This window comes from Strigops habroptila, chromosome Z, assembly GCF_004027225.2.
Source record: "Strigops habroptila isolate Jane chromosome Z, bStrHab1.2.pri, whole genome shotgun sequence".
Lineage (NCBI taxonomy): Eukaryota > Metazoa > Chordata > Aves > Psittaciformes > Psittacidae > Strigops > Strigops habroptila.
Window position 1 is genome coordinate 2,663,291 of NC_044302.2, and position 18,393 is coordinate 2,681,683.

The 18,393-nt window shown below is 59.7% G+C and overlaps 1 protein-coding gene across 7 annotated transcripts in view; it reads left to right on the forward strand.

The window, feature by feature from the left end:
- The first annotated feature begins 268 nt into the window (after positions 1 to 268).
- The window catches only part of CBFA2T3 (CBFA2/RUNX1 partner transcriptional co-repressor 3), a 30,057-nt gene continuing 11,932 nt past the window's right edge, over positions 269 to 18,393 (forward strand). Inside the window, exon 1 of one of the 7 annotated variants that reach the window (XM_030512026.2) lies at positions 269 to 794. In XM_030512026.2, coding sequence (XP_030367886.1) covers positions 731 to 794 — 64 coding nt within the window. In that variant the 5' untranslated portion in view covers positions 269 to 730. Of the gene's footprint in view, positions 795 to 8,705; positions 9,157 to 9,654; positions 10,745 to 18,393 lie in introns of those variants that run through there. The other 6 variants (XM_030512027.1, XM_030512025.1, XM_030512029.2 and 3 more) reach the window with 6 other exon arrangements.

The following is an 18,393-nucleotide window of genomic DNA, read 5'->3' on the forward strand; positions in this document are numbered from 1 at the left end:
GCTGAGCTGTACCATGTTGTGCTGGGCTGCACTCCTCTGTGCAGCAGCTATCCTTGCGGTGCACAGGCCATGCTGTGCTGGTTGCACCATCCTGCACTGCACTTCCCACTCTGTCCTGCACCATCCTGTGCTGCATCATGCCAGCCACACAATGCTGGCTGCATAATGCTGGCTGTGCCATTATGGCTTGCCAGTGCGGTGCTGCAACTTGATAGTCATGCCGTGCCATACCATGCCACACTATGCTGGCTGTGCACCATGATGCCCATGCTAAGGTGCATCATGCCATGCACCATGGTGTTCCCGCCTCACCATGCTGCACAGTGCTGCCCATGCTGAGCTGCACCACACCGGTCCCTCGCAGTGAGGAAGTGAAGCCGGCGCGAAGGGGAAGTTGTTGGAAAGTCAGACCGGAATGGCTGATAGGGAAGGCAGAGCTGGGCTTGGTCGCAGATGGTTCCTGTTGGGGAAGGACACGGGCGCAGCTGCCCGGCCCCCCCCCCTACCCACTGCATTATCACTGCCCGGCAGCTGTTCACCTTCCCCCTTGCCATGGGACACGGCTCCGCTGCCACCACGGCCTCGGTCGGCACATGAGAGGCCCTTGCGGCACTGAGGGGGCAGGACCCTGCTCGCCACCGGTGCTCAGCATCTCCCTGCCCAGCGCGGCTCCAGCATCGACACGTGGAGCAGGCTGGCTGTGCCGGGGTGCTGACACCCATCCCCTGGGATGCTCGCGGGACCCCCTAAGCCGGACGGGCACCCCTCCAGGGCAGCGGGCAGGACCAGCACAGGTAAGGCCAAGGCAGTGTTGGGGGGAAGGTGGCGGGTGGGCATGTCCATACCATGTGCCATGGTGCAGGTGACTCTCTCCAGTGTCCAATGCAGCCTGGCACTGGACACTGGGTTTTGCTTTGGGTGGGCTGGTGCTCCCCAAGGGTGGCACATGGTCGGTGCCCACCAGTGCATCGCCAACGGGGACCAGCCAGCCGGAGTGGTGAGCTGCAGCATGGCTGACCCCACGGCACAGGCACCGCGGGGCACCACGGGCTTACCGTCACAGGGACCCATGTGCATCCTGCTCTGCAATTAACCTTTCCATAATGAGTAATCAGTTTATTTACAAGGTTTCAGTCCTCTGTTTACTGGGTGTTTTTGTTCATTCTTGGGCCAACAGCCCACATGCTGCTCGGGAGCTGTTCACTTGCAGCATGGCAGTGCTGAGGCTCTATGGGGCTGAGCAATCCCACTGCCATGGGCTGGAGCATCCTCCTGGCACCGGGCATAGCTTCACACAGGGCAATGGACACCCCACAGCTTGGCCTTGACCAAGGGGTTGTATTAGCACCGGGGGGGCTCCTGCCGGGCCCATGCCCAGGCAGGAAAGCGGCTGCCGGCTGAGTCACCGGCATTTGTCTGCCCTCAGTGAACAATACTGGCCCTCTGCCCCACTTCCCCTCACACACCCCTGTCCCCACCAGCACCATGCTCTGCCCGCAGGCCCCTGCCCCACTGCCTAGCCCTGGCACTGACCCTGCAGGCCAGGGACATGGCATGGGTAGTGGTTTGGGTTCACTCTGGGTGCTGCACCCATTGTGCCATGCCAAGCAGGTAGGAGCTGCACTGGAGCCCTCATCCCCAGACATGCCTCCTACGGCAATGTTGGATGCATCCCGGATGACGGGCACCCACTGTGCCACAATGCGCGGGGAGCCATGTGGATGCAGTGTGGGCATCATTGTCCATACGGCTGCAGTAAGGGGAGCCATGCAGATTGCTGCAGGCTTGCTGAGCTGCCCGTTAGGCTCTTGGCAAGAGAAATGTTTATTTTGTTGGCCGAATATCTCTGCAAACTTCCTGATTTCCTTGCGGCCAGCGAGGCAGCGATAGGGCTGGCAGGGCCGTTGCCTGCCCTGTGCTCCGGCTTCGGCATGGAGAGCTGTTATCTCCGATGCGCAGCGGGCAGGGAAGAGGTGGAGAAAGGGAAATGAAATACAACAGAGGTGGCACATTTTTTGCTCTTGATAACAAACCCTGCTTTTAGCCTGGGAACTTGGAAACGATGCAGGTGGCCAGAGACAGCCGCAATGTCCCCTGCTGCTGTGGTGCATCTGGACCTGGTAACGAATACCAGACCTCTCTGCTGCAAGGCTGCAGCTCCCCATGGCATGGCATGGATCGGTGCTGACCTCCGCGTGGTCAGAGCCCAGTGATGGGCATTTTGGCCCTGAGGGGGTTCTGGAAGCAGCCCCGGGGCAAAGCCATGTGCTGGAGCGAAGGCAGGCTGCGCTGCACCACCTCCCACTAGCTCGGATTGATTTTTGCAGGGATGCGAGGTGTTGGAAGTGCAATGCAAGCTAATTAAATTTCCATCACTAAAGAGCCCTGTGCAAGCAGTGGGATGGGGAGGGCTGGCAGGTATCCCGTGGTTTGCAGGGAAGAAGGGGAGTGTGAATCCGCTGTTAACCCCATCAGGGCTGCCCGCTGGGCAAGGGACAGGGAGGGCTACTGTGGTGCCATGGCAGGGCTGAGAGATGCTCTCATCTCCCCAGCCATTGGCATTGTATTCAGGTTGCACATGCTCCAGGCAGTATTAGGAGCCAGGTCCATAACTCTTGTGGAGGCTCAGCAACACCATTCCCCATCCTGGCCTTCCAAAAGGGAGCAGTGCCATGGGGAGGGACCAAAGGAGCTGGAGGGGCCTTCTGCAGTGCAGCAGAGTGCATGGCTCTCCATCACGCTTTGTTCGCCAGGGCAACTCGGGGGGTTTCACTCAGCATCTCCCAGTGAATTCCCATTGGCCAAGGATGAAGCTGACAGTGCTGCCATGGGGTGCCAGCAGCACCTATGTGCGCCCCAAAACATCAGCTCCCGGAGGCAGCGCAGCACAAGGCCATCTCTGCTTTGCAAGTAAAACACTTTCCAGACTCTCTGTGGCAAAGCAAACATGTAAACTTGGCCCCCAGCAGCCCCAAAATCTTAAAAGCACCCATAGGAATGGTGCCATGTCCCAAAGTCTCCCGGTGTTTAAGCCAAGCCGGTGATTTTTCTGAGCCTGGAGTGCAGGGCGAGCGGGGATGATAAGCAGAAGGGGCTGGTTTCCCTTTGAATGCCATGAGGCAGGAACGAATCTGTCAGCAAGGAAAACAGGATTTGGGTTTTTTTCTTTTAATGGAAGATGCTTTTTTTTTTTTTCCTTTCTTTATGGAAGTTGTGGGAAAGCCACAAAGCCCCTGGATCTGCTTCCTGGTGGCGACAGCCAAGGGGCTGCTCCTTTCAGCTGAGGAAGCGAGGGTCCAGGGCTGCTGCAGGGGAGGTGGCCCCGAGTCTGGCGACCCCCACAAGTGGGCACAGAGGGAAGGCGGGCACAAAGGACCCCCCTTTCTTCAGAGAGGCTGGCGAGCAGCACTTCCTGCTGAGCAGATGTGACCGCAGCGGATGCAGCTGCAGTGGGTGATAGCCGGCGGGCAGGCGAGCCATCTCCCCGGCCACTGGCTCCCCACCAGCCCCTTATCTCCCCCTCGCATTCCCCGATGAACTAACGCACAGGGAAACGCAGCCAGGGTTCCTGCAAGCGGAATGCCAAGGGAAGAAGGCTGGGGCTGCAGCCCGGCTTCTGGCACTCTGGATTTAGACACTGAGATTTAGGACACCGCATCTGTGCAGGCAGCTGGGCAATGGGAGCATCCACAGTTACACTGACCCTGCCTGAGCACGGTGTTCCCACAGGGTTGCTCTGAGCAAACAGGTCCCCATGGAAAATGGGGACCCTACACTGAAGTAGGGTTTTGCATTGCTGCATCTAATTGTGAACATCCAGACCCACACTGTCGCCAAGTCCTGGGGACCTCGCACATCCAGTGAGGACCACAGAGAGGCACCCGGGGATGCTCTGCTCCCAAGAGGGAGTGGGTAGAGATTGAGAAACCCAGACGGACAGACAGACCCGCTGGGGGTGACACAGGAAACCTGCAGCACGGCTCAGTGCCTTCGCCTCCAGACAAGGCTCCGAGAGAGCCAGGCAGGAGCCCCTGCATGACGCAGTGGAGGGGCTGCGGGTGCCCATGGGTGCTGCCCGGCCTGCTGGGACTCACCAGAGTGAGAGGGGGAAGGTGTGATAAACCCTTTTTTAAGAAGCCTGAGGCTTGCAAAGAGGGGACGCAGCCTGAATAGCAATCAGCTCCTACAGGGCTGAGCAGGAGCCCAGGTTATGAGACCTGAGGGAGAGCGCAGGAGAAGGGGGACAAGGTGGTGCTGGCCAGAGGCAGGGTGAGGAGCTGAGTGAGAGCTACAGAGAGAGAAGTGATGGGTCATGACTGATGTCTGGGCAACCATAAGGTGTGAAAATAGAGCCCTACATGGTGGTGACTGCAAAGGCACAAGGAGGGCACAGGGCTGGGGCTGCCCCAGGGGCAGTGTGAGCAGTGGCATCAGTGTGTTGCCCCCAGCCCATGTGCATGGCCCTGATAGCGGGTGGGGGGTCATGTGCACAGGCAGATGTGGGGCACAGATGGTGCATGGTGGTGACCATTTCCTGCAAGGGTTGGTGCCAGTTGCCCCCATCTGCCCTCGGTGAGCACCTTATCTGCCGGCACACACTATGCCAGGCCCTGGTGGTTCCCTCTTGTACCAAGGCCATGCCGTGGGGAGCCCATCTGCCCAGGGCAGGTCCTCAGCATCTCCCCAACCAGCCCCACTGAAGCCTTTCCCCATACGCACCCAGCAGGACATCCCCTCCACCCCACAGGCTGACCAGTACCATTAAGCAAAAGTGATGGGTGATGGTACCAACACCATCCCATGGGACTGAGACACCCAGTGGGGACAGTGGTGGGAACGGGGAGTGCAGGCAGCGGCAGGCACAGGGCAGGATGCAGGCATCAGGAGATGCTGGCTCCTTAAAACAAAGGGAGCGTGAATTGCCATAACATGTACAGTTAATCCCTGCTGCATGCTGCGCCATCAATCACGCACCAGCGTGACCGGCACCAAGTCATTACAGGAGTTTCCACTCTCTCTGCCGGGTGGGAACCCGGTGGGGCCCCATCCTGCCCCGCTCCAGATTTGCCGGGAGAAGGATTGCCAGGCCCTGGGCTGGGACGGATCCAGGCACAGGCAATCGGGGCCTGGCAAGCACTTATCTCCCAGTGTGGCCGTTGCTTTCCCACTGCAGCACCAAAGCAGCGCTAGTCCCATTGCCTGCCCCACATCTGCCCCATGCACCCAGGGAGATGAAAAATGGGGGATGGTTCCCCACCAGCACTGACTGAGGGATGCCAGGCCCCCCTTCATCCCCATCCATGGGACCCACATGTGCTATGGGAGCACACGGCAGCATCCAGCTGGCAGGGAGCTGGGTTGGGGGGGCATGAAGGGGTTAACCCGGGGAAGTTCGCTCACTCTCGGCAATGATTTAAACCAGACAGAAAGGTTCTGTCATCCATCACGCTAACAGCCAGATCATTGTGTTTTAAAGTGTCTGTAATTGCAGCAATACAGAGACTGGGAGGAAGATAAAGGCTGGGAAGATGCAAATGCGGAGGGGAAGCACCAGCACCCAGCGGGGAGAAACACGGGGAGCCCTGAGCCAGCCCTGCTCTGGCTGGTGGCTGAGAGAGCCCTGGGGACAGCCCTGGGGACAGCCATGGGGATACCCAGGGGGCAGCCATGGGGGCAGCCAAGGGGACAGATGAAGTGTGATCCAGGTATGCTCTTGCCTGCCCCGGCTCAGCTCTGGCACAGGGTGGGAGCACCCACAAAACAGCGCAAGCAAACAAAACCAGGGACAAGCATGGGCAGGGACGGGTCCAGGTCTGCTTCACTAAACATCACTTTTAAACTGCAATTATCTTACTCTCCCATCATCCTCAGCTTGGCATTAAGTGGCGCTTCTCTCCCCATCTCTGTTGGAATCCCCCGGCTCAGCATGCGAAGGATGGTGAGATCCTACCCAAAGCATGCAAAGACGTGGCCATGGGCATGGCCATGGGTGCTCAGGCTTTGTCCCAGTGGCCACGGCCACGTGCGAGCACGCCGACAGGGAATTATTAACATTCAGACGAGGCCCGCTGAATAAAGCAAGCTAACACAAATGTTTATTTTCACAGTAGTGAATTATGACTTCAATAGACCAAAATTACAGGCTGCGTGTGTGGAATAGGAATGAAGCAGACCCTGCCACCCAAACGCAGGGTGCATGGGCAGCAGTGCCTGGCTACATCTGCCTTTACTCATGGGTTCATGGGGCAAGATGGTGCCAAGCCAGGAGGTGCTTGATAGCATCCTTCAGCTACACTCTTTGGGTTAACCAGGAGCTGGAGATGTTGCAGCTTACACCAGCAGGTCCCTGTGGGGTGCCCATGGTCAGGGTGTTGTAGGTTGGTGGGGATGAGTTTGGTCACCACAGGGGCATGGCTGGGCTCATGGCACAGTGCAATGTATTGCAATGTATTGGGTGGCATCGGGGTGGAAGTGTGGGACAGACTGTTTGGCTGAGAGCGTGGTCACCCCTGTGGTCAGTCTCTGCTCTCCTGGTTAGCAGGCAGAGCCCAAAGGAGCCCTGTGCTGGCAGGAAACAGGGACTCTGATCTTAGGGTGATGCTCGGACTGATGTGTGCACTGGCAGGGGATTGCACTGTGCATTGCACGTCCCAGTGCACACACACTGCTGGTATTTGTATGGGAGGACAGCAGAGCAGATGTAGCTGTGCATGAGCGTGGATTTTCCTCTGCTGTTCGTGAGGCCACGAAACTCCCCTGCAAGAGGCTCCTAGAGAAAGGTCCCATAAGGAATGAGGGGGTAGGGAATGAGGGAGGAGCAGGGTCAGAGGCAACCCCAGTGGAAAGTGCAGGGTATGTGATGCTGCCCAGTGCACACACACGGTGCTGAGTGGTGTAGATACAAAAGCTTTCAAGACCTTCATACTCCCCCTGCACAGGCAGTGCAACAGCAGGGCAAGGCTCCTGCTGTGAGCTTCCCTCTGGGAATGAGGGATGCAAAACCAGAGCTGCAGGTTGAGATGGTCCAGTGGGGTTGAGGGCACTGGCTTGCACCCTCCCCCTGTAACCCCATCACTGGGGGGCATGGGGAGAGCTCGGCTGTGCATTGACCATACAGTGGTCATTCAGTGGCCATGCAGTGATCACGCAGTGTCCATGTGATGGTCATTTACTGGCCATGCAGCAGTTGTGTGCTGGCCATGCAGTGACCGCGCGGTGCCAATGCGGTGACCATGCAGCCATGCAGCAGCCTGGCAGAGCCACCGCGGTCCCCAGCACCCAGCCCTGGGAAGCAGGAATGGATGAGCAATACAACAACCAACCATGCGGGTGGCAAAGGCTCCGAGCAGCAACTCGCAGAGGGAAGGCAGCTGCCAAAGCAGAGTAATTACGCAAAGAGGCAGGGCTTCAGCACAGGGAAATTAGCAGTGCTTGTGTTACCCGGCGCACAAGAAAGCGACAACATAGTAGTAGGACTGGGGGGGGGGGGGGAATTTTAATGTTCCCCCCCCATCTGGCATGGGGCACGCAGGAAGGGCACGCTGGGGACCCAGCGTGGGCAGGCAGCGCTGTGAATGCCTGCGATCCTGCCCAGCACTGCTGTAGAGGAAGGGCTCCACTGGCATTCCTGTGGCGCCAGCACCACGCAGCCATCCCAGGGAGCCCCCCAAGGCCAAGCAGGGTGGGGGGCACCACGAGGCCAGCTAGGGACAGGCATGGGGACTGTTGAGGGCTGTGCCTGTGGGGCTTGTGGTTGCGTGTGTGGCTGCTGCTATTGCAACCCTGGCTCTTGGGCCTCCCGAGAGGGAAGCAGAGCAACCACAGCGCCAGCCCCATGCAGCCCCCCCAGCGCCTTGCAAACACCCCCCCCCCCCCACTCCAGCCTGGGACAGTGCCAGCTCCATCCCCCTGGCTTTTCCCACGGCCCCAGACAAGCCCTGGCCCCATTCCCTCGAAGTCGCCCCCATCCCATGCAAACAAGTCGTGGTGCCTTGCAGCCCCCTGACCCTCACTCTTCAGCATCCACAACCCCCTGTGAACACTGAACCCTTTGCAAATCCCAGCCCTCTGCAGCCCCCAAGCCCTGTGCACCCCCTGCATGTCTCTCCGGTCCCCAGGCAGTCCCCAGTCCTTGTGCACACCCAAGCTTGGGCAGCCCCTCATGTGCTGGGCAGCCCCCCACATCCCTATGGAGCCCCCCTGTGCTGTGCAACCCCCCATTGTTCCTATGGAGACCTCCTGCAGCGTAAAGCCCCCCATGTCTCTGTGCAGCCCCCCCATATCTCCGGGAAGCTTCCCGGTGCCGTGCAGCTCCCCATAACTCCGTGCAGCCCCTGGTGCTATGTAGCCCCCATGTCTCTGTACAGCACCCCATTTCTCTGGGCAGCCCCCCGGTGCTGCGCAGCGCCCCCATGCCCCAGTTCAGCCCCCTGTACCCTCGTGCAGCCCCCCATTTCTCTGCGTAGCCCCCCGCTGCTGTGCAGCTCCCCCGTATCCTAGTGTATCCCCCCTTTTCCCTGTGCAGCCCCCCTGTGCTGCGCAGCCCCCCATAAACCCGTGCATCCCCCCATGCCTCCGTTCAGCCCGGCGCATCCCGATCCCCCTCCCCCGGCCGCGCACCCCCGGTGAAGGGGGGAGCCCGGCTCCGGTGGCGGCGGCGGCGGGGCGCCCCCTGCCGGGCTCGGTGGCGGCGCTGTCTAAGGCAGCGGCGCGGGCGGGCGGCGCTCGCTCCGGGATGGGCGGCGCGGCGGGCGCTGCGGAGGCCCGGCACGGCACGGCACGGCAAGGCGCGCGGCCGCGGGCGTCCCATGGCCGCGACGCAGCGCCGGAGGATGCGCCGTCAGGCAGCGCGTAGGGGGTGAACCGGCCCCGCGGATTTACCGGCTCCTCTACCCTCCCCAGCTTCTCCGGTGCCCCCCCTCCGGGGGAGGGTGGAAGCGCCCCGACCCCGGGCTGGCGGCCCCCGGCGGCCCCGGGCGCGGCGAGCGGTGGCGGGGGGCAGGTGCCGGGGGCAGCCGCCGCCGCGGGGCCGCGCTCCGCCCGCGCCGGCCTTAACCGGGCCGGGGCCGCCGCCGCCGGGGGCCGCTGCCGGCTCTGCCCGGTCCTGCGGGCCCCTGCCTTGGGACTTACCTCACGCCTCCGCCACACCTCAGGACGGTAAGTGCCGTCCGCGGCCGGCAGTGGGGACCGGGAGGCTCCCGGTGCGCGGGGATGCACCCGGGGAACAGGGGTTGGGAATGTTCCCGGTGCCCGGAGAATGCTCGCGGTGCGCAAGGGAATCGGAGGCTCCCGGTGCCAGGGGGATGCTCGCATGGAAGAGGGGCTGGGAATGCTCCTGGTGCCCGGGGGATTCTCCCAATGTCGGGGGTGCTCCCGGTGCGCCGGGACGGGGATACTCCCGGTGCCCTGGGGAGCTCCGGGTGCTCAGGAGTCGGGGAAGCTCCCGGTGCCTGGACGGTTCTTACAGTGTCGGGGATGCTCCCGGTGCGCCGGGGACTGGGAATGCTCCCGGTGCCCGGGGGAGGCTCCCGGTGTCGGGGATGCTCCCGATGCCGGAGCCAGCGCGGTCCCCGCCGCCGCGGTCTCTCCATCCCCGCGCTCGGCCGCTCCCGGGCCGCGGCGCAGGGCAAGCAGAGGCATGGCCGGGGTGAGCGGGCACCGGTGCCGCCGTCCGTGCAGCGGGCAGCGCTCCCCTCCCCGTACCCGGCAGCAGCTTTCCGAGAGCCGGGGCGGCGTGGGGCGGCCCAGCGCCGCGGGGACCCACGCGAATCTGTGTGTGCGTGTCCCCCCCCGCAGTAAACCCTCTCCCTGCCGTGTCTCCCGGCTTCTGCCCGGCGGGAGATGTGGTTTGCCTCCCTGAATCCCTCCTCCTGGGACCACCAACCCGCCGGCTCCACATTCCGCTCCGGCCGCCGGCGATTGAGAGATGGAGCCACGTTTCGTGGCGAGGAGGAGCTGATCCACTCGGGAGAATCTGTGGGAGGAAACCCGGGGCTGGTTTGTGAAGTTACAGCTACGGCAGAGTAATTCTGTGCTTACGTGCGAGGACACGGGTCTGTGCTGGGGACACGCGCGGTGTCCTCTTGTGTGACTGGGGACAGCTTGTTGGACGCGGATTTGGGAAGGAAGGGATCCAGGTCTGCTTCCGATCCTCGCAGCCATTAATCACCGTCCGGCTCTTGCTTTCCCATCAGAATTACATTAAGCAGCGCTGGCTGGCACTCTGCCGCTCACTCCAGGCTGGCTTTGCCGAGGGAATGCTGTTTGTGTAGGGATGGAGCGAGGCTGGCACCGCGCTCCGCCGGGGCTCCTCCGTGATGCTGGGCCGGGGCACAGCCAGCAATCCCCATCACTCCCCTGGCCACTGGATGGTGCCTTCGGATTCTGCAGAGCGTTCCTCTGGTTGAACGCACCTTTTGTTGGATTTTTTTTCTTTTCCCCCTATTAGCCAAGAAAAACTTTGCAACTTCCCTTCGCTTTCGGAGAGGAGCCGCCGCTGCTGGGTTTCATTTTGGGTTTTTTTAATTTGAGGTCACGTGCACGTTGACAGTGTCTTTGAATCTAAGCGATGGTCTCGTCTCTAGCTTAGAAGGAGCTTTTGAGCTCTTCCCTCTGTTGTTTTCTCTCTGTTCAGGAACAAAGACGTTTTGCTGCCTTTAATTAAAAGGAATATTAATTCTCCGCTCCTTTGTCGAGCGACTTGAAGACACTCTGCAAACATCCGTCTGCTCGGCACCGCGGAGGGGTGAGCTCTGCTATGCCACAGGGCACGGAGATACAGGGGAACAAATCCAAAACCCCACGGTGAACGTGGAGCAGCAGCCAGGGATGATGCTGACAGCCCCGGTGCCCATGGTGCTTGAGTGGGAGCCCCACGGGGCTGAGCTGCCACGCAGGGCAGGCACTCAGGGCTCCGGAGGTGCATAGGGCAGGTCCCTGCGCAGATCATTTCCATACAGGGAGGAATCTTGAGCGTTGCTTTTGCTGTGGTTGGGGAGGCAAGCGGACGTGAACTTGGCTGTGCAAAGGGGGTTTTCTCTGCCTGCTGCCTCTCGGCCGGTGTCTGTGCTGGCAGGTAAGGTTTTACCTGGGGACAGCCAGATGTTGGGAGTGTTTTGATTGAGAAACCTGCGATTACGGATGATGGGCTGTAGGGAGGAAAAGCCAAGGTGGCTGGGGGGGAGAGGCTGTGGCGCTGGGTGCCGGTACGGGGTGGGTGCTGGGTTTTGGGGGCAGATTTGAGGCCTCATATGGTGCAGGATTTGCTTCTTATAGTGGGAACTTCCAGGGTGCAGGATGGACAGATACTCTGGTGCTCAGCCCTGCTTTAGGTTGGGAGTGTCGTTACCAGGGCTGTGACCGGGGGTATGTCTGGGGTGGGCTGCCCACAGCCAGCATGTGAGGAGGGGGCTCGAAGCTGGTGGCATCCCCTGTGTCCCTTCCCTGGATTTCTGCTTCTGAACCATGCCTGTATGTGTGGAAAACCCCAGGCAGGATCTGGGCTGCATGGTGTCCGGCTTTGCCAGGGAAATGGGATCTCGGCTCCGCTCACTGCTGGCAGCCGACTTAAATCCCCGGCGCAGTCTGGAGGCAGTTCAGCATCCCCTGCCCCGCGGCTGCCCAGGGGAAGGATGCACGGTGCTGTGGGGTGCCACAGGATCCGTGGGGAGGAGAGGCACCCCGTAAATGTCTGTTATCATCTCTCTTAGCTGGGGTCAGTGGATTGCTGGTGAGCCAGGCAGGGAGCGCAGGGCTGCCGGAGGCATGCCAAGGTGGTGGCAGTGTCCCCCGGGGACACACACCAGCCCCTACCACCGGCACCAACGCTGCTCCTGCCCCCGGGCAGACCAGCACAGTCACGATGTGCACAAGGATTTGGGCAGATCAGGGCCTGATCCTGCCAAATGGGGCTCCTTGAGCCCTGGAAGGAAGCAAGGACAGCCCATGAGTGCTGGGCTTCAATGCTGCTGCTGGGGCCGAGGGGATGCAGGTCGGATGCTGCAGCCCTGACCTGTGCTTTCCAAGCTGGACCAGGATTAACGTGCCCCTCCAGGCTGAGGTCAAGGGGGGTCCTCAAGATGGGATCTTCCTCATGGCCAGCATGGGGTGAGAACATGCTGGTGGCACAGAGGAAACCCCCCTGCCCGGGCACCACTGCATTGGTGCCATTGCCCAGTTTGGGGTTTATTTTTAGATATCCTGAAGCTTGTTTTGTGCCGTCCCTCCCAGCGTGCTCAGGCTCCCCAGGGGCAACCCCACCTTGACAAGCACGCAGCTTTCCTTCGGAAGATGCTGACCAATGTTTCCAGAAAACATCCAAGGGATTTCCTGTTTATTTTGCCAAATTCTCATTAATTTTTTTTTTTTTCCATGCGATGTTTGATTCAATCTCACATGGGTAAAATCGCCTTGAAATGGAGCCTGTGGTTAACAAACAGACAAAGAGTCAGTAACGCAGCAGCCCGGAGGCTGTGGGGATGCACGGATGGATTTGGCACCCCTCGGAGCCGTTACCATCCTGGCGTCTGCAGGGCAGGATCCAGCCAGGGGTCCCTGGGGAGCCGGCGGTGCCTCGGCGTTCCCACGCTGCAGGGACCTCGCAGGGAGCTCCCTGCAGGCACTGGCATGTAGAGAGGGATGTTTTCCCTTCCTCAGCCACTCTCTGCTCCAGAGTGCTCCGAGTCCCCTGGCTGTTTGTGCCACTTGTCCCTGCTCCAGCCCCAAGGACCACCTCTGGGCACAAGCATCCCTGAGCACATGGCTGGGTGGCTGCGGAACTTGCAGCTTGGGGCATTTTAGCCCCTCTTGCTGCCCTCAAAGAGCATCTGCTCTGCATCCGAGGGCATCAGGCTGGTTTTGGGGTGCTCCTTTGGCAGTGTGTTGGTGGGTTGGTTGCCCTTCCAGATTGATGGACCCTCATCCCTTGCACCAGGGAAGGGGTTCGCAGTGAGACGTGGATGTTTCCCAGGCAGGGGGCAGCTCCGGATGAAGTTGCTGGTGGGATCGGCCTCAGCCCTGAGCTGCCCACACGCCTGCAGCCTGGCCATGGCACTGTTTATTCATGGTGTTTAGCCAGTGTACTTAATATCCAGGAGCATAAGGCAGCTGGGGAGCAGGGAGGGTGTGCGGGCACCCTCGGGAGCTGCTGGTGGGACAGGGCACAGTGTGGCACAGGGGCACAACACTGCAGGCAGCATTTGCCCCCAGTTGGGGGCTCAGTGGGGGTCATTGGCCATCCTGCTGCTCCTGCAGCACCAGTGGGTCAGGGGGACCCCCCCAGCCTGACCCTTTGCATGGGGGAGACCCCATTTCCCATCCCCTCTCTGTGCTGGCAGGCCACGCTGCCGCCGGCCGCTGTTGACTCACAGGCTCCAACGTCAAGTCCCGGTGCTGAGCCCGAGATGCTTTTACAGGCAAGGCTGAAACGCACAAAATGTTCAACTTGTAAAATATGTAGCGTGAGAAAATAGCCTTTTCTGCTCTCCCCCTCGCTGCCGCCGCTCCCCTGCCCCATCTGCTCGCTTGGAAAGCTTCCCGCAGCTGGGGGGGCAAGGGGCTGGCAGCGCCTGGGGTCCCTCGGCGATTGCTGCTGGCCCGGCTCGAGGGTGTCATCCACCCCGTGCTGCTGTGCCCATGCAGAGCTGTTGACCCTCGGCAGCGGGAGGGCTGCCAGGGGCACCTCGATGATGCGCTTGGTCCATGAGGATGCTGCCTGCGTGAAGCCTCCTCCATCCTCCCGCCCTCTCCATGCAGCATCCTGAGGTTTCTCTCCCGTGGGACATGTTCTGAGAGCAAACGTGGTGCTGGATGCTGGGAAAACCAGCCAGGATGTGTGGTAGTCGCTGCCAGCGCGGGTGATGATGCAGGTGGTGTTGGTGTGTCCCGTGGGAGCCGGGGTTTCCGAAACAGGGCATCTCTTGGGAGGGTGCTGGGGAATACCCCTGCAAGGCACCCCGACAGCAGCCGGCCTGGCCAGGAAGGAGCTGCCATGCCAGAGCTGGCCACGAGCCACGGTATCCACCAACCACCTTAATCCATCACTATCTGGGCACATTTCGGATCCTTGCCAAGAGCAAGGTGGGAAGGGGGGGTTGTAAGCATGCTCTCCCTATTCCCCTGCCATCCTTTTTGCTGCCTGTGTGTAATTAACAGAGTAATTAAAAACAGGATGAGTTAATTGGTATTCATTTATGTGGCAGATGTTTTTAATTGAGATACGAAACAATTTACCTGTTTACATAAACAATAGCAAATGAAGGCTTGTAAAACAGAGAGGGCTTTTTGGCTTTTGTTGTTGTTGTTGTTGTTTTGAGGAAAATCAAACCCATCCCCATCCACCCTGGCCATGCCAGCACGGGATGAGCCAGAGCTGGCTGGCACTGCCAGCACCGAGCGAGGCAGCGGGTTTGGGTCTTTGGGTGGCTTGTTGTGGCTTGAGAAATGGGGTTTATTGGGCTCAGGGTGTGTGGGACAGCCTGGTCCTGCGTTGGTGTCCCATGTGGAGCTGTGCTGTCACTGCCACAATGGGGGAGATGGAAGGGGACCAGGCACCAAGGTCCCTGCTGGCAGTTGCTGCCCTGGAGTTGGGTGAGGAGCATTGGCCATGGCACATCCCGCAGCAGTGCTGGATGTCCTGGGATGCTGTCCCAGTGGTGCTGCAGGGAAAGCAAAGCAAATCGGGATGAAAGGTTGGACCAGATGGTCCTTGAGGTCCCTTGTAACCTGGTATTCCATGATTCCATGGTGAAACCCACTTTACTCTCAGTACTGTGGGGGGGGAGCGTCCCAGCCTGGGCCAGCAGTATGGGACCCATCCCAGGATGCCCATGAGCTCTGTGAGGATGGCGGGGACAAAGGCTAGCATGTTGAGGGCCGCTAGAGGACAAGGGGTGGCAGGTCCCGCTCAGCTGAGCAGCCAAAATAAACCACGGGGGCAAAGCCCAAACTCGTGGGGTGGTTGGCATGGCACTGTCACCCGTGCTGGGCCAGGCTGCCACTGTTCCCCTGGCTGGAGGAGCAGAGCACAGCAAGACCGGTGCCACTCGTGTCATGGGCATCCCTGTGAGGATCCCAGCCTGCAGGCAGGAGTGGAGGCAGCGCCCAGAGGTCTGGCAGGGTTGGGTGCAGAGGTATCTGAGCACAGTGGGGTCCTGCTGTCAGCATGGCCCTGGCGCCAATGGGCACATCCATGTCCTGCCACCCTCGCAGAAGAAAGAGCTCCCTGTGCCTAAAGCTGGCCAAAACCAAGTTCATTTACATCTTGTGCAGAGGGTTTAATTAGTTGGATTTCCTCTGCAAAGGCTTCATTTATGCAGACAAGTGCTGAGATTTTCCCCTGCTAGCCTGGCTCCCCAAAATGTGCATGCGTGACACAGTGGTGATGGGCCCCCAGTAGCTGCTGGAATAGGCACATCCCTCCAGCATCCCATAGCGCTGTCCTGCTCGCAATCCCTCTGCAAGCAATTGGGGGTGAGCCTGCTGCCACCTACCCCCATCGTCACTGCACCCCTGGGGATGCAGTGGGTCAGGATGAGGAGGGAGATGACAGTGTCCTACAGCTCCCACCACCTCTGCTGGGCCCATGCACGTGGCCGGTGCTGCTGCCTGGCTGCCGGCACTGCACGCTTCCCTGACATGCTCCAGCTGGGATAGCTCGGTCCCTCGCCATCTTATCGGGGAGTTGTTCTTGGCCCCCGTGGCAGCAGCAGCTGAGGAGCAGGAATGCTTGCCTGCCTTTGTTTCACAGGCAGCCTGGCTTCGGGAGACGTCGCCTCCAGCATCTGGATTTCATTTGTGGCCATTTGGAGAGCATGAAGGATGCTGGTCTTTTAATTCCCTTTTAACCCTCTCCTCACCCGGGAAGCTTCACCTGGCCTGGGAGAAGGAGGGCTGCAGGAAGCCAGAGCTTTCCAATGGCCACAGTCAGGGCAGCTCCCTGTCCTCTTCATCCCCATCCCTGTTGAGCTGGAGAGGAGATCAGCCAGCCTGGGTGCTCTGCAGCCATCAGGCTCATCCTAGGGCTGGTACATCCCTATCCCCTGCCCAAGGTTGCCTAGGGACGACAGGGAGCCTGGTCCTGTGTTGGAGTCCTGGTCTGGTGCACAGCCTGCAGCTGTGTGATGCTGTCCATTGGTGCCTGCTGGTGTGCACAAATGCACAGTGCCATGTGCTGGTGCTTTCCAATATCCAGCCCTGGGGAGCACACAGCCAAGCAGACACCCTCATAGCAGCCTTCCAGTATCTAAAGGGGGCTACAAGGGTGCTGGAGAAGGGACCCTTCATCAGGGACTATAGTGATGGAAAAAGGGGTGATGGGTTTAAATTGAAACAGGGGAGATTTAGGTTGGATATAAGGAAATTCTTCCCTGTGAGGGTGCTGAGGCGCTGGCACAGGGTGCCCAGAGAAGCTGTGGCTGCCCCATCCCTGGCAGTGTTCAAGGCCAGGCTGGACACAGGGGCTTGGAGCAACCTGCTCTAGTGGAAGGTGTCCCTGCCCGTGGCAGGGGGTTGGAGCTGGAGGAGCTTTAAGGTCCATTCAACCCAAACCATTGTATAAGTCTACGGCTCAGGGATTGCCAGTGCCCAGCGGGGTCACACACCCTGAGCCCTGTGGCACTGCCAGGGCAGCATGGGGCTGGGTGCCATGGGCAAACCAAGGCTCTACCAGCCACCCCAGTGGTGGCCATGCCCAGACCAGTGTGCTGGGGGTTAAACCCTCTGGTGTGACAAATGGGGGGCTCGGGGTCGCACGGGGGTGTGCGGGGTCCGGCATCCGCTGGCCCCGAGAGGCAGGGTGGGGGACACCCGCTCCCACCAGCCAAGGAGAAAATACTAATCCTTTTTTTTTTTTTACATTATTACTTATTCATCTGGGCTGCACAGGCCTAATGGAAACCAGATGGAGGAAAACAGACACAGCCCCGAGCGGCTGGGACAAATTACCCCAAAGAAAGAAGAGAAAAAAAGGAAAAAAAAAAAAAAAGAGAGAAGGGGAAAAAAAATTCCAGTGAAGTTTGAGTCATGTTGGGGAAATATTGTTTGGAGGTGCTGCTACAAGGCTGCACCGTTCCCCCAAAACCCTCTTTGCCCACCACAGAGCTCGCCCTATCCTACAAAGAACCTGGGTTAGTGGCCAGATCCTGTGGATATCCCAGGCTCTGTTTGCTTTGGGCATTGAGAAATCCCATCAGATTTGGTGGCACCCCTCATCCCCATGCCCAGACAGTGGTGTTTGGGTTGCAAACACCTCAGGGAAAATTTAGGATTCAGAGGAAAAGAAAGGAAAAGAGAAGAAAAAACACAGCCAGGCTTCGTGGAAACTTTCCTCCTGATGGGAAGCTGTGGAAAAGCCGTGTCAGTGCCAGAATGAGTGTATCCATGTTTTCCTCTCAGTGTGGGCATGCGTATGGCGTCTGGACAGAGAGGGGGACAAGAATGGGGATGCAGGCAGGGATGCTGCTAGGGATGAAGACAGGAACAGGGATGCAGGCAGGGACAATGCCAGGGGTGCAGATGGGAACAGGGATGGTGCCAGGGATGCAGGCAGAGATGGGGATGCAGGCAGGGGTGAGCATGTTGAAGCCTGGACCCTCCTCCCTTCCTGCAAGCAGCAGCAGAGCCAAACCTGTGCTTGGAGCCATGGAGGCAGCTGCTGCGGGTGCTCTCACCCAGGCAAGCTGCTGCAGCTTGTCCTCATGCCCCGTGGCTGTTGTGTGGAGAGCCAGAGCCCTGGGCTGAGCACATGGGTGATTGCAGCCTTGTAGATGTGAAGAGCATCTTGCAATGCCTCCTTGTGCCTTGGCTCATCCTCTGCTGTTGAGGCTGGATCCTGCTTGGATCTGAAAGGCTTGGAAGAGCCTTGCCCAGAGATGGGCATTCCCATGAAAAGGAAAATAAAAGGTGTTTTTCAAAATATACCATTTATTTTGGCAGGCCTCATAAAGAAACTGTTGGGGAGCGATGCAGCTTGGTCTTGGGGTTTCTCCTGTGGCTGGAGTGGGAGAAGGAAGCAAGGAAATGGGTACATGAGCATGAATATCCAAGCATCTGCAGGATTACGGTGCGCTGTGGGCAGGGAGGGATGATCCCGTACTGGGAGGATACTGTGGGGCCACGATGCTGACCACCCAAGATTTTGGCCCTTGCTCCCAGCTCTCCCATCTCCCACTCCTCTGTGTGCATCTTTGGCTGCGGCACAAGCCCTGATAACATCTTGCTTGGGATGAGGCCGCAGTTTTATTTAGCCAGGACAATGTGCTCTTACAGGGTTCAATTAATCTCACAACAGTTGCAGTGGATTAAGCATGAATATTAGATTAGTGTTTATCAGCCTTGCTTGGTGGGGAGTGTGCCGGGGCGCTGCGGGGACGCGGGGGGCAGCCGTGGTGGCCTCTT